The sequence below is a fragment of the Chrysochloris asiatica genome, unplaced genomic scaffold (genome assembly GCF_000296735.1).
Source record: "Chrysochloris asiatica unplaced genomic scaffold, ChrAsi1.0 scaffold00010, whole genome shotgun sequence".
Lineage (NCBI taxonomy): Eukaryota > Metazoa > Chordata > Mammalia > Afrosoricida > Chrysochloridae > Chrysochloris > Chrysochloris asiatica.
In genome coordinates, this window is record NW_006408528.1 from 38,185,115 (window position 1) to 38,201,917 (window position 16,803).

The 16,803-nt window shown below is 38.6% G+C and overlaps 1 protein-coding gene across 1 annotated transcript in view; it reads right to left on the reverse strand.

Annotated features, from left to right (window-relative positions):
• Nucleotides 1-16,803, reverse strand: part of SYPL1 (synaptophysin-like 1) — a 41,783-nt gene that overhangs the window by 6,918 nt on the left and 18,062 nt on the right. The window contains exons 3-4 of the mRNA XM_006834383.1: nt 12,766-12,887; nt 10,635-10,842 (exon numbers count right to left, since the gene is read on the reverse strand). Of these exons, the coding sequence (XP_006834446.1) occupies nt 10,635-10,842; nt 12,766-12,887 (330 nt within the window). The remainder of the gene's footprint in view (nt 1-10,634; nt 10,843-12,765; nt 12,888-16,803) is intronic.

Here is a 16,803-nt window from a genome sequence, read left to right on the forward strand (position 1 = left end):
ACACCCACACTTGCAGATAATATCCACTTAACCTGGCTTCAATGACTGGATGATCAAAGCTCAATTAGAAGAAGAAAGAAGAGGAAAAGAAGAGTAATCTGATACAATTTGATGAACTTAACCTACACCTATGGATGCAGTAGCTCAAAAGAGGGAACAAATCTTCACAGCAAGGATCATTCCTACCCCGTCCATACACAGAGTAGATAGGGATGGGCAACTTGGACATTGGCTATACAAAATGTGGGGGCTACAAAGGCAAGAAGTGACTGGCTTACAAGCTTTCAAGAGGGAACCTAGATTCAGAGGGCGTGGAGAAGGTAGAATCTCCACTGAGTAGTATCCAATCTGTCTAGGTGGGGCTGATGAAATGAAATGAAATGCGGATGGGTCTCTTGTGATACAATAGTGAATAACTTATCAGGACTGATTGTGAGGGTTGGAAATGTAAAGGTAGACATTTTGTAGGAAAGAGGGGAGTGATTAACTTTTCAGTCTAGGAGTGGAGAACCCTGGGACCATCAAGGGAGAAGAGCGGAGAGCGGGACCCTACCCAGAGAAACAGTGATGCCAGAGATGGAGGCAGAGATGATGATGTCGAGAGATGGAGCGGCTGGGGACTTTAGACACAGAGAGGGAGAGGGGCTGTGTGCTGAGGACTGGGGTGCAGGCTTGTAGTGTATACCCTTTGGTTGGTTGATGATGCATGGAGGGGATTATAACCATGGCAATGAAACGCGATAGGATGAATGTAAAGCTAATGTTCTCCCATGTAAACTATCACATAATTCACAATAAAACATTAAAAAAAAAAGACTATGGCCTACAGGGTCACCATGGATTGGAATCCTAATCTCACCTCAGCCACTTAGTCCTAGGATTGTATCTCAATTGTTCTTGTCTGTGATAGAATCTGATACCTAAAATGTGGAAGCGATTTTGTAATTTGATAATGAGTAGCAGCTGGAAGAGTAGTAAGGTGGCTAATATAGTATGCTCCTAGATTGCCAAGAAGAGACTGTTGGTGAAATTATGGATGTTAAAGGCATATCTGACAAGGGTTCAGAGGAAAATCAGGAGAACTGCAACACTGGAGATAGCACAGATGGTGAGAAGCAGCATCAGAGAAAATGTAGCAGCAGGACCAGGAGACTGACAAAAGACAGTACTGGAGACAACCCATGGAACAAGACAGCTGAGTGCTTTTAGATCAAGGCTTACTGGTGGAATGAGGTGCTTTGGGGCACCTATCAGTAGAGCTGAAGAGCTTCATATTCTATTGAATAGAATAGAGGCCATGCTGGCCTCTTCTAGAGACCCAGAAAACAGGAATCTGAAGCTTAAGAGACAAGGAATATATGGCTTAAAAGACGAGGAATATGGGAAGCACAGCTGCTTTGTTCTCTACAGGGAGGGACAAGACTCTGGGTTCAAAAAGGTTGGATCCATGGTCTCTAAGGTTGCTAAGGTTGAGGCCAGTTTCCTGTTTCACAGCTGGATCTTCTTCACCAACTTGGTTCTGGAGTGTGGGGCTACCATTAAGACAAAGCCTCTTCCCAAAGCAGAGGAGGTGGGGCTACCATTACTGAAAGTGTAGTAGCAGAAGAATAGGGCCTAAGGGGTGCAGGTCACCATTCAAATGACCAGGAAAATGTGGCTGCCCAAAGTCAAGGGAGCAGAGTTGCTTTTCCAGTGGGCCCTGGAAGGCAAAGCTGAAATTCATGGTTGAGGGTCCTCTAATCAGAAACTATATATAGTTCATGGCCAACACCCAGAGTTTAGAGGGGAGAACCACTGCCTAGATGACCTCAGAGAACTATTTGCAAGCCTTGAGAGCTAAAGTAAATTGTTGTGTTAGACTTTTAATGGATGAATCCATTATCCCTTCTGTCTCTCCAGTTGCTCCCACCCATCTGTAATGGGAATACCTACCTTTTGCCTGTTCCATAATTTTATCTGGAAGCAGATAACTCATAGTTGAGATTCAAAGATGGAAGAAGAATTCTGCCCTATCTATCAGTACACAGTAACCAAATTTGGACTTGGAAGAATTTTTTAGATAATGCATGAGGTTCGTGTATTTTCAGTTGTATTTGTGTTAGCTGTAGCATATTAGGCACAAGTATGAATCTATAATTATCTTTATTTAGAGATCATGTATGGTTTAAGGAAATGTGTGCAGGTGCCAAGTTGGCAAGGGTGGACGGCAATAGTTAAAGTTTTGTGTCAACTTGTGCCAGGATTCTCAACAGTTTAGCTTAAGATGTAGTAATCACCCTTGATGAGATCTGCTATGAGCAGTCAATCAATTGAAAGGAACTTTCCTAGAGGGTGTAGCCTGCAACACTTTTTAAATAAGAGCTAAAAGGAGAGATAAGTGAACGGAAAAGGAGAGGGACCTATTACCATAGAGAAAGAGATGCTGGTAGCTAGCAGTGAAGTGCATCCTTTGGATCAAGGGTCCCTGAACTGTGAGACTCCTAGATCCAGGGGAACACTGATACCAAGACACATGGAGAGCTCTAAGGAATGCTGGGCCTACAAATACTAAAAGGAGCCAAAGGAATAACACGCTGGACTGCAAGGTTGGTTTGAATCGTTAGGTCGCTGGTTCAAGCTCACCAGCTGCTCCTTGGAAACTCTATACAGGGTTGCTATGAGTCAGAACTGACTCGATGTCACGTAACAACAACAAACAGGTTTTAGCTTAGCCTAAAGTCCTGGTGTGGTGCTGTGGGATAATGCACCAGATTGCAAAGCTGTTTGAACTAACTGCAAGGTCAGTGGTTCAAGCTCACCAGTCACTCCTTGGAAACCCTATACAGGGTTGCTATGGGTCAGAACCGACTCGACGGCACTTAACAACAACAAAGTAAAACAGAACCCAAATAATGACCTTAGAGCAGTTAAAATTTACCTCCCTTCCTAGCTATATTCCATAATGAATCATTCCTTTGAAATCTCCAAAACAGAACATGTAGCCCAAACAAGGAGGGAGGAAACACTCTTCCTGGGAACAAAGGTGAAATAAGCAAACAGGAACACTTGAAATGATCACTACGGTTTGGGTTGCAATCACACTAACTACTGACTTGATCACCTTAGCTGGTGGTGGTAGTTAGTGCACCATGGAGTCAGTTCCAATTCATAGTGACCATGCTTTGGGTTTCCGATGCAACAAGTCTTTACAGGAGCAGAAAGGCTCATCTTTTCCCCACAGAGTGCCTAGTAGACTCAAACTGCTGATCCTGCGATTAGCAGCCCAACTTGTAATCTACTACACTACCAGGGCTCCTTATCACCCTAACTACTGTAATAGAAAAACAATTCGACAATGCCTGACCACAAGTTACTTAATCCTGATTTTCTTTCCCCTTAAGAGTCCCAGGCTGGGAGGTTCCCGCTCCCCTACTGCCTTATCAGTACACAGTAAACGATTTGCTCTTTGCTCTGCACCCTATCTCAGAACTGGCTTGTTTGGTGGCAGGTGACTAAGAACCCCTTTTGTGGTTACCAGTCATCTCACTCCCTAATCATCGCTTCTCTTTCCATCCCCCAAAGTCTTTTGACCCCACCAAAATAGGATCTACAGTCCGAGATCCTACCTTTTTACTGTCCCTCAATTTCAGACGTGCCCTCTTTTCCCTCCTTAACCAGTCTGGATGCCAATGTCTTCATTAGAATCCCTGCATACTCTCTCAGCTTCCATCTTTCCTCTCACTGTCCTAACAAAATGAAATTTAGCTAACTCTTTCTCAACAAGATGGATAATGTGAAATGACAAAAAAGGCCACACTAGGCTGACCTGTCTCATTTTAATTTCACAACAAACTTCACCAATGCTCTTGAAAAAAAAGAAAGAAATATTATCCCTCAAGGCACCATAACAATAGTGACTTTCTACTAAAACTTTTGCTATTGATTTAATTGTCAAGAATAGAACTCAAGATTTTAATATTTTGAATAGCTTTCTATTGAACTAAAGAGACCACAAGTTACTTAATCCTGATTTTCTTTCCCCTTTACGGGAAAGAGCCAAACAGATAACATGCTGGACTGCAAGATTGGTTTGCAGTCCTAATAAAAAGAGAGGAAAAGACAAACAAATAAAAAACCCAAACAGTCCTGGTGTGGTGCTCTGGGTTAATGCGCTGTACTATAAAGTTGGTTTGAACTGCAAGGTCGGTAGTTCAAACTCACCAACTGCTCCTTGGAAAACTTATACAGGGTTGCTATGGGTAGGAACCGACTCGACAACACTTAACAACAATGAAAAACCCCCAAAATTTTTGTCAAAGTTTAAAATAATACTTTAAGTATGCACATATATAAAGCACAAGGCCTACTTTGCTTGATCTTCCTTCAAATAAATAACTAATCTCCTAGTTTGACCTTCCCTCTAATTAATTCTCAAACTGGAAATATGTATATTCTAAACTGTTTTTTGGAGAGTGCAATTCATAAGCACTAGATTGTGAACCACCAGCCACTCCACAAAAGAAAGATGAGGCTTTTTGCTCCTGCAAAGATTTCCAGCCTTGAAAACCCTATACAGGGTTGCTATGACTCAGAACCGACTTCACTGCACTTAAAAACAACAAACCTATTTTTGATACTGTGAGTATATAAGTATACTCAAGGCCACGGCTGATATGGAGTCCTGGTATATAGTGCTGCAGGTTAATGTGTTTGAATTGCAAGGTTGGTGGCTCATGCTCACCAGTCACTCTTCAGAAACTCTATACAGGGTCACTATGAGATGGAACTGACTTGACGGCACTTAACAACAACAACAACTCATACACTTCTACAGCAAAAAAATCTTTCTACCTCAGAAATGGGTCTTGGAGCTTACCATAGAAATGCTTTTGTTTCTGAAATAAATTTCATTAGTTTCAATTATGAGGGTGAGGCAAAAATTATATGCACTCTGATTATATTAAAACGCCATCCCCATGGCTAATGACATTGATCATATATGTGCAGTTTTTATGTCAAATATATGAGTGACAGTGGATTATGTGGCAAATCATTTGCAAATCAACCAAGGCGCTGCCTATGAAATAATATACGAGAGATTTGGGTTTTGAAAAGTTCCTGTGAGATGGGTAGTGAAACAACTCAAGGAAGAGCATGAACAGAAGCATTTGGACATCTGCAAACAAAATTTGGACCAATACTTGAAGGAAGATAAAAATTTCTTTAAAAAAAAAAATCATTACTGGTCACATAACATAGATTCATCACTACGAGCCTGAAGAGTAAATGGCAGAGTATGAAATGGAAACATTCTTAATCACCAACCAAGAAAAAGTTCAAGTGAATTATCAGCTGGAAAATTGATGCTTACAGTTTTCTGGGATTATCAAGGGCCAGTACTGGAACACTATCAGGAAAAAGGTTTAACAATCAACAGTGCCTGTTACAGTGAGATGCTCACTGAAGAGATAAAGCCTAAATTTCAGATTAAGCACAGAGGACTGCTAGCCAAGGATGTTGTGATCATACATGACAATGTATGTCTGCACACCTCTGCCTACACTGTTGACACTCCACAAAAACGTCGTCTTCAGGTGTTAAAGCACCTCCCGATAATTCTGATACTGCTCCATCAGACTTTCACCTGTTTGGTCCCTTAAAAGCAGCCTTTCAAGGACACAAATTCACCTCTGATGAAGAAGTGAAGACAGTGGAACATTCATGGCTCACAGCTCAGTTTCATTTTTAAACAAAGGAATACACGAAAGCTTGCTGGCAGATAGATAATGTGTAATAATGAAAAGCAAGGAAATTATGTAAAAACTGATTTATTTATCTTTTCTAAAAGTTGACTAATATCAATTGCACAGCCAGAGTATGGATAATTTTTGACTGACATTTTTGCCAGAAAATTTTTAGTTACTTATTTAAAATAAACAACAGTGTTCTCGTCTAAGACATAGCAACTAGGCCTCACAACAGCCTTGTCAAGATGGTTTTGATTAGAGGACCCAAAACAATTCTGGAGGAATTATTCTATTAAGGCAGTTTGAACAAAGAGCTACAAACTGACCTTTGCAAATAGACGGTATTTACATTTTGCCTTTGGGCCCTTCATTGCCAGTGATCCTCTTTAAGAGTAGAGCACACAGAAAAGCATAGGAACATTACAGCTTCCCTTTTTCGCATGGGAGCCCTCTCATTTTTGCTGCTGTTGGAAATACAATGACTTTCAGACATGGAGGTGGTTGCTGTTATTGAGTGCTGTCAAGTCAGTGCCAACTCACAGGAACCCTATAGAGGGTGCAGACAGCCTCTACTTTACTCTGTAGTATGTGGTTATCACATGTTAAACAAATGCGCTCTGGGCTTAAGTCAAATAATAGAATTTTTATAATAACTTCGTCAAATCCTAGTACTACTTTTTATCTGTCTAAAATCCTAATAAAAAGAAAACACTGATTTTTTTCCCCCCTGATCATGCTCTTTAATTTATGGCTTACTTATGGCTTTATTTATAAGCTTATACCTTAAAGTATGATATGCTTATATTTTAAAAGCAGGTAGTTTTCTTTTTTCCCCTGAGATAATCTTTAAACCTTAAACCAAAAATAACCCTTGAAGTCATCTTAAAACCAAGCAGTAGTTTAGCTTAACCAGTAAGAAATGTCTGCTTTGATCATTATGCTCTTTTAAGAACTTTTTTTATGGGATCAAAGTGACAACAGCAATCGAGAGATTGTACAGGAACCTTAGGGGTTAGTGAATTTATGATAATGGAGGATGAACAACTCAGAAAAAGAGAGTGAGAATTGTTGCACAGCTTGAAGAATGTAATCAATGTGTATGTCGAAATGGTTAGTGTGTGATTTTCTGTGTCTATTCTAAACAACAATAAAAAACAGGTACTTTTCTGAAGATGTGTTAATGAAGCAATCAGGGTGAGGGGAAAGTGGGAGAAAACTGGCTTTCTGAAGGTGGTCTCTGAGCTCCTCACTGCAGAGCTCTTGACACAAAGCCATCTCTGGGAGTCGTGCCACCTGGTGCCTGTGGCAGCCCTGCTTTGGCCAATTCATAACATAATTCACAAGACTTTTAGAAATTGGGACAGCTTGCATTTGTCAGGTTTCATTTTATAATATTCCAGACTCTGCATTTCCTACAATTTTTAAGATCCTATTACTAAACACAGGAGTTCTGGTATGGCACTGTGGATTAATGCGTTAGACTGCAAAGTCATTTGAACTGCAAGGAGGGCGGTTCAAGCTCACCAGCTGCTCCTTGGAAACCCTATACAGGGTCGCTATGGGTCGGAATTGACTCAACAGTACTTAACAACAACAAAATTACTAAACATAAAACATAGATTTAAAGCTTCACAATACTCCTAGAAAGACCTGAGAACAATGCTAAAAACCCATGTCATCCAGAAAGAGCAGAATGGATATAAAAACAGGACGATTCAATATGCTGTCTTTTAGAGACACATCAAAAAGATGGAGAGAGCTAAGAATGGTGAAACAAACTTTGGTTATCTACACAAAATGGAATACTATGCAACATTTAAGAATAACAATGAATCTGCAAAACACCTCACAACATGGCTGAACCTGGAGGACATTATGTTGAGTGAAGTTAGTCAATCACAAAAAGACAAATATTGTATGAGACCATTGTTGTAAAAAGTTAATAAAAGGTTTTCTTACTAGAAGAAGCTATATCTATCACGGTTCAAGGGGGAGGGAGGAAGGAAAACTATTCACAGGCTATAGGATAGACACATATTAACATGTATGACAAAAGAAAACAAAAATCCTCACCACTGGACCAGTAAATAACATTTATATAAATGGAGAAAAGATTGAACTTGTCAAAGACTTCAGTTAGCTCAGATCAACCATCAACAAACACTCATGGAAACAGCAGTTAAGAAACCAAATGAAGTATTGCATTAGGCAAATCTACTGCACAAGACCTCTTTACAATATCAGAGCAAATATGTCAATTTGAGGACTAAGCTACGTCAGACCCAAGCCATGGTATTTTCAATAATCTCATATGCGTGTGAAAGTTGGACAGTGAATAGATGAATTTCAGCTATGGTGTTCAAGGAGAATATTAAAAGTACCATGGACTGCCAAAAGAACTAACATATCTGTACCAGAAAAAAATGCAGCCAGAATGATCCCTAAAAGCCAGGATGGCCAGACTTCATTTCTCATATTTCGGACATACTGTCAGGAAGGACAAGTCCCTGGAGAAAGATATATCATGGTCGTTAAAATAGAAGGTCATAGAAACAGAGGAAGATCTCCAACGAGATGGACTGCCACAGTGGCAGCAGTGATGGGCACCAATGTATCAACAACTGTGAGGTTATTTAGCACAGGACTGGGCAGTGTTTTCTTCTGTTCTGCATAGGGTTGCTATGAGTTGGTATCAACTCTATGGCACCTAATAACAACATGGGTGTTGTATAGGGCAGGCACTATACAAGAGAGGAAGGTGAGCAGAGAATAGATGAAGTTAGTGACAAACATGGAGGAATGAAAGAGCTAAGTGAACAGAGGTAAATACTGTTAACTGTGGGTACATGGAGGGGATTGCAATCATTGCAAGGAAGTGAAGTACGAGTTGATATATGCAAAACTGATTGTCTGCTTTGTAAACCTTCACTCAATTCACAATAAAAAAATTTAAAAACCAAACCATGTCACCTCTAACAAAATCAATGTGATAACTTCTATACAACATTTATATGGTTAAATTAAAAGTAGAATTTAAAATTTAATTTAGAACCTGGACTTCTTACAGATAAGAAAACATCTATTATATTTCAACAAAAAGCCACTCAAGAAACTAACTTCGAATTAGCTCTCTGTATGACCACTAAATTGGTATTCTGAGGTGGAACACTACTTTTGACCTTTTGAATGATGCAAACAGATTCGTTTTATTAGACAAAAAAAAAAAATCCTCTACAAAAACCCTTCTGAATGCTAACCTTAAGAAGCATGATGGTTTTAGAGGTTACTGGATAAAATTTATGAAATAAAGAGCTCACTGCTCAATTTAACATAATTTTTTTATGCACTGAGATAATGACATAAGAAATTTAATTTAAATTATAAGCAAATTTAACAAAATATTAGTATCTATATGATCATCCAGAGTCCTATTTTGGCTCTATGGGATGAACACTGGGCTGCAAATCACAAGGTCAGAGGTTCAAGCTCACCAGCCTCACCTCAGAAACGCTATACAAGGCCTCTATGAGTCAGAACTGACTGGATGGCACTTAACAATAGTCCCCTTTGAATTAAGATTTTTCTGAAGAGGACAAATTATGAATTTCTAATATATAATTTCAGTTGAATACGCAATGCAAGTTACAATAATTGATGTTTGTCTTTTTGAAACCCACCTAATGACCAAGAAGTATTTATAACATCTGCTTTAAGAATCTCTTCTGAGACAAAAAGCTGAATCAATCTGAATGAGGAAAGATTGTAGCATTTTATACTTACCATTTGAGCTTATGATCCAGGCAGCAAAAATTTAAAATAAATAAATAAAATGTGTTATCTTATTTAGCAATTTCTTCATGCTTAAGTAGCCTTTATAGTTCCCCAAAGTACACAAGCGGCTAGCAGATGTTAGTGTTTTCTCATACAGATACATGACCATTATCATAAAAATACCTGTTCTCCTTTTAAATCAACAGCTCTAGTTATTCTTCGTACTACAGGTCCAGCTTAAAACCATGACTTATCTCTGGATTTGCCATCAACAATCCATAGCAAATTCTACTAACTAAATCTCACAGATCACTGTTTGGAATTTCTAGCTCAAAAGACTTAAAGTCAAGCATGGTACCAGGATATCTAATCCAAATCCTCTGTTGGCATCTCAAAGATTTAAAATAAGCTCATGGATACAACTACTATTGAATATAAGAATTATCAGGGTCAAATTACATATTAAAGTGTTTAAGAATATAGATCAGGAGTTAGAAAACTTTTTCTATAAAGGGTCAAAAAAGGCCAAGTATTTTTTATCTATTACAACTACTTAATGCTGCCATTGTAGCGTGAAAGCTATAGACAATACACATAAATGATTGGGTAGCCTGGCTATGTACCCAAACCATTTTATTTTTAAAAAGCAAATATCAGGCTAGATTTGGCTCACCAGTCACAGTTTGCTGATAGAGACTAAAAAGTTCAATAAAACATTGTAGAAGCATAAAGGAGGCCTTCTGAGGAAACCGATAAAGGTACGAAGCAGAAACACAGTGATGACATTACTAAAATGGTCAACAATGCTTTAAATCAAAGGCATTAATCAGATGAACTAAAAACAAATCTACTGACTTTTTCTGCTACTTTCAACTTAATATGCTTCATCATATACTTGAGCTTTCTTTCAAGTTAAAACAGAGCTAAAACAAGCAAACCTTTCCTTGAGTACAGAAAGTGCCACAAACAGGCTAAAATAATTAGGAAGAATATGGCAAAAAGTGAAAGCTCAGTCTATTGGCAAACAGGTCAAACTGATTTACGCCAATTTTTATTTCTAATGTGAAACAATCTATTTAAATTAAAATATAACTTATACTTATTTGAAATTATTTTTGTATAAAAGTAATTACTTACAATCATGGGAAGTTTGCGGCTATCTCGATATAGGTTCATGTAACCAACATAAAGCAGAAGAGCAGCAATGCAATAGAGGAAGACAAAGACTGCAAATGTGACATAGAACTCTGCAGAGGAAGAGTAGTCTCCTATAAGGACGTAATCACTCCATTTGATATCACACATGTTGACTTTTGGAGGCACCTGAAACGATGCCTGGTTCAACCTATTTAAAAAAAAACAAAAGACTCTAATAAATTCATGAATTACTAGACTTTCCCAACAGAAGAGAAAGCCTAGTAATTTAAATATTAAACATAAATAGAATATTGAAATGGCATTAAAGAAATATCCCCCAAATATATTCAAAACATGTTCCTTTTGGGTGAAAAAAAGTAACTTTCAAGCTCAGATAATAACTTCCTACAATAATATAATACTTTTTAGCAGATGAAGAGGTCTTATGCCAAATAATTTATAATTTGAAACATGATAATCTATTCTAGAAGGCAAAGTCATTTTAATCTATTCTAGAAGATAATCTATTCTAGAAGGCAAAGTCATTTTTAGCATTTAAAAAAAAAAAACAACAAAAAAAAAAACCCCCCAAATTCCACACCATGATATCGAATCCACCTTACAGTGATCCTACAGGGCAGGCAGAGTTGAACTGCTACTCCTTAGGGTTTCTGAGACTGTACATTTTTATGGAAGCAGACAGTCTCATCTTTCTCCTACAGAGTGGCTGGCAGGTTTGAACTGACAATCATGAAGTTAGCCACCTAATGCTTAACCCACCACAGGATCCAGGAGAATCAATTATAACAATTCACATGCTAACTCTAGATTAACTGCTAACTTCACACTGTCTAATTTTCCGTACCCATAAATGTAAAAGCACCTCATTATAGAAGCTGGTAGAACAGGGAGAAGGACTGGGAGATTAAGAAGCACTTACTATCTGATGTTATCTTTTATATAAGACTCTACTTAATTATCAAAACATCCTTACAGGTATCATTTCCAATTTACTAGAGAAAAAAATTGAGTCTTAGAGAATTAAAGTGGTGGTAGTGGTTATGAGCTGTGGAGTTGGTTCCGACTCACAGTGAACCTGTACAGGGTTTCCAAGGCTGTAATCTTTATGGGAGCAGAAAGCCTCATCTTTCTCCCGCGGAACACCTGGTAGTTTCAAACTGCTGACCCTGAGGTTAGCAACCTAATTCATAACCACTACGCTACCAGCGCTCCTAGAGAGGTAAAATAAGTAGGGTTAAATTAACTGGAAGAAGATTCATACTCTGGCTAGAACATAGGACACAGTCAATAAACTTTCAAAATGAATACTGAAGTCAAACAGAAGAAATATTTCACAATCAAAATGTTTGTTTTATTTTAAGAGTAAGAAAATAAACCTTACACTAATAAAAGAAATATAGAAACTACTCACTTTATACAAAAACATCATTTAAAACTCTATTTAAAAGCCATCATCAGTAATTGCAAAAACTAAGAAATCTGGATTTTTACAAATTGTGTTCACTTCTCCCTCAGGAATTCTTGTATTAAGATGAAGTAGCATTCTGCTTTAGTTTTTAATTTCCAATCCATTGTAGGCTGAGACAATAAAAATGTCAAATTTCTCTAAAACTTACTCACCTTCAGTACTTTCATCTAAGATGAGTCCAACCATTTGCAAATCCATTGGTCTGTGTGCCAGTTTGTTTGAGCGACACTGGGTACTTACAAATGAAGCTTTTAGGGCCGCGTACAAACTGTCCCAGAGGGTTTCTGAGGGAGTCCTGGTGTGGCGCTGAATCACAAGGTTGCTTTGAACTGCAAGGTTGGTGGTTCAAACTCACCAGCTGTTCCTGGGAAACCCTATACAGGGTTTGCTAGGAGTCGGAACCGACTCAAGGGTACTTAACAACAACAACCATCTTTATAGAAGCAAATAGTCACATCTTTCTCCTGCAGAGCAGCTGGGAGGTTCAAACTGCTAACTGGTGCCACCATGATTCCTCTACAAATGAACATGCAATCTAGTATTTTTTATCCTCCATGATGGATATATTATTAGGGATCTTAATGAGTCAGCACAAAAATAAAAATAGGGTTGTTAAACCATAAAAACAAATACATAACTTACCTGAATGGGTAACCAAAAGCAGCTGTAACCGTTTTGTTTTCAGAATCTTTAGAACATTGCACCAGAATTTCTGTTTTGCCCGTAAAACCTCCACAGGTGGCAAAAGCAAAGATGGAAGCGACCTACACAAAGCGAGACAGAAGAGAAACATTACTACAACTACAATATGGATCGTTCAAACTCGAAATCTACTGAGTACTGAAAAAACTGGCTCACTAGTGCTCTAGAAATACATTGCAAATGAAATCTAAATGGTGAAAATATTTCCAAATGAATTTATACCTCTCAACAAATGACATTTTATTTTTTTAATGTACTAGAGAAATTAATCCCAGTCCAGCTAACAATTCACTTGCTCATGTTTTTGTGTACCCACTGGAGCTCTCACCCATTACTGGGGGAATGAATGGAAAGCGGTACAACCACTGTAGAAAAATTTGACAATTCCTTAAAAACTTGAACATAGAACTACCATTTGGCCCAGAAAGAGTGAAGGCTGGATCATAAATAGAACCCCATATGCCAATGTTCATTGTAGCACTTCTACAATAGTCAAAATGTGGAAACAACCAAAATGTCCAACGGATGGATGGATAAATAAAAGGTAATTACACACAGTGGGATACTGCTTCATGTTATTGAGTCGGCTCTGAATCACAGCGACCCTATAGAAGGTTTCCAAGGCTGTAAATCTTTACACAAGCAGAAAATCTCATTTTTCTCCCATGGACTCAAATTGCTGATCTTGAGGTTAGCAGCCCAACACCTAACCCACTATGCACCAGGCCTACTCAGACATAAAGAGAAATGAAGTCTGATGTATACCACAACAAGGGTGAACCCTGGAAACATGTGCAGAAGGACAAACATCATATGAATTCACTTGCATGAATTAAGCAATTATACAGACTCCAAAGTGGTTATCAGGGGTGAAAAAGGGAAAGGCAAAGTTTTGCTTAAGTGACACTAAGTTTGTTAATGACAGTAGAATGATTAAGGAAAGGACAGCCAGAATGGTTTTACATCTCAAAGAATGTAATCAATGTCACTGAATCGTACATTGTACATTTAGATAATGGACTTTTCCCCAAAACCTACTGGAACCCCTTTGTATATAGCAGAAAACATTACCCTCTGTTTAAAATGTTCCACCAGCTTCTGAACTCTCTGAATAAAACCAAAGTTTATACCAGGCCTACCAGGGTTCTCTTATTTCTCACCTCATGTTGCTCTTTTCCTCTTGCCAAATATGCTCTACACACAATGGTCTCCTCGGGGCTTTTCCTTAAACACAACCAGCTAAGCTCTACTTTAGGGACTTTGCTCTAGCTATTCCATTCACATAGAAAATATGGTTCACTGCCTCCCTTCCTCAACTCCACTTCAATAAGACCTTATCAGAGAGGCCTTTTCCTAAACTCACCATATAAAGATAATAGCACTCCTCCCACCCCATACTAACTATTTCCTTTACATATGCTTCTGTTTTTCCTCTGAAGTCACAGGGGCGCAAATGGTTAATGCACTCAGCTGCTAACCAAAAGGTTGCAAGTTCTAGTCCACCCAGAGGCTTCTTGGAAGAAATGCCTGGTGATCTACTTCTGAAAAAAAATCAGTCACTGAAAACACTGAATCAATTCTACTCTGACATACATTGGGGTAGTCAAGAGTCGACTCAATGGAAACAGGTTTTGATTCTTTTTCCACCACTGTAAAAACCGCTGCTGATACAATTCTTAATAGTTTGTTTGCAGGCTTCCCTTCACTAGAAAATGTAAACTTTAATAGGCTTGGTACTTTCTTTTGGTCAAGGTCATACACACACCTAGCTGTTGATGTTGCTAAGTATGGTCAAGTCAGTTCCAACTCGTAATCCAACTGTTTAAGGTTTCTTTGCAGCAGCAGAAAGGTTGTGTTATCTGCATATTGCAGGTTGTTAAGGAGCCTTCCTCCAATCCTGATGCCACGTTTTTCTCCGTATAATCTAGCTTCTCTAATTATCTGTTCAGCATACAGATTGAATATGTATGATGAAAGTGTACAACCCTGGCACATACCTTTCCTAATTTTAAACCACTCAGTGTTCCCTTGTTCTGTTCTAACAGCTGCATCTTGGTCTATGAGCACAATTAAGTGTTCCAAAACACTCACACTTCTCAATGTTGTCCATAGCTTGTCATGATCCACATGATTGACATAATCCACATGATTGAAATCCTTTGCGTAGTCAATAAATCACAAGCAAACATCTTTCTGGTATTCTCGGCTTTTAGCCTAGATCCACTTGACGTCAGCAATGATATCCCTCATTCCACATCCTCTTTTGAAACTGGCTTGATCCTCTGGAAGTTCTTTGTCAATGTATGGTTTCAACTGTTTCTGTATTACCTTTACTAAAATAAAACTTTTACTTGCATGGGACATCAGTGATATTGTCTGATGATTTTCGCATTCCATTGGGTCACCTCTCTTTGGAATGAACACAAATACAGAGTTCTTCCAGTCAGTTAGCCAGGTAGTTGTCTTCCAAATTTCTTGGCATAGATGAGTGAGTACCTTGAGTGATGCATCACTTTGTTGAAATATTTCAAATTGTATTCCATCAATTCCCAGTGCTTTGTTCTTTGCCAATGACTACACTGTACCTTGGACTTCTTCCTTCAGGATCAATGGCTCTTGATCAGAAGCTACCTCTTGAAATAGTTGAACACTGACCTTTTCTTTTGGGGACAGTGACTCTGTGTACTCCTTTCATCTTCTTTTGATGCTTTCTTCACCATTCAATGTTTTTCCTGTGGTGGTGGTGGTTGTGTGCCATGGAGTCGATTCTGTCTCACAGAGACCCTGTAAATCTTTACAGGAGCAGAAAGCCTCATCTTTCTCCCAGGAAACAGCTGGTAGTTTAGAATTGCTGACCTGAGGTTAGTAGCCTGACTTGTAACCATTATGCCACCAGAGTTCCTTATTGCCCATGTTGTTGTTGTTAGGTGCCATCGAGTCGGTACTGACTCATAGCGACCTTATGCACAACAGAACTTAACACTGCCTGGTCCTGGGCCAACTCACAATTGTCATCATGCTTGAGCCCACTGATGCTGCCACTTTGCCAGTCCATCTCATGGGGATCTTCCTCTTTTTCTCTGACCCTCCACCTTACCAAATATGATATCCTTCTACAGTGACTGGTCCCTCCCTCACAATATGTCCAAAGTATGAGAGATGAAGTTTGGTCCATAAAATACTTCAATACCTCAAGTTGAGGTTTGAATTCTTTCTTCAGTTGCCTCAGCTTGAGAAATGCTGAGCGTGTTCTCTCCTTTTGGTTTTCTAACTCCAGGCCTTCACAAATTTTGATATTTTGACTTTTATCTTCTCAAGCTAACTCTGAAATGTTCTGTTCAGCTCTTGTATCTCCTCATTTTTTCCATTTACTTTACCATCTCTACACTGGACAGCATGTTTCAGAATCTTTTCTGACACCCATTTTGGTATTTTCCTTCTCTCTTGTCTTCTCAATGATCTTTTGTTTTCTTTCTGTATGATGTTTTTGATGTCATCCCACAACTCTTCTGGTCTTCGGTCTTTAGTGTCTAACGCATCAAATCTGTTCTTCAGATGATCTCTAAATTCAGGTGGGATATATTCAAGGTCATATTTTGGCTCTTATGGACTTGTTTTCATTTTCTTCAGCTTCAGCTGAATTTGCATATGAGCAATTGATGGTCTGTTCCACAGTTCCACAATTGGTGGTCTGTCCCTTGGTCTTGTTTTGACTGATGATATGGAGCTTTTCCACTGTCTCCACAGCTGTAGTCAATTTGATTTCTGTGTGTTCCACATGGTGAGGTACATGTATACAGTAGTCTTTTTACTGTTTAAAAAAGATATTTGCAATGAAGAATTCACTGGTGTTGCAGAATTCTATCATGCGATCTCCAGAATTGTTTCTATCACCAAGACTGTATTTTCCAACTACTGATCCTTCGTTTCCAATTTTTGCATTCCAATCACCAGTAATGACCACTACATCTTTTTTTT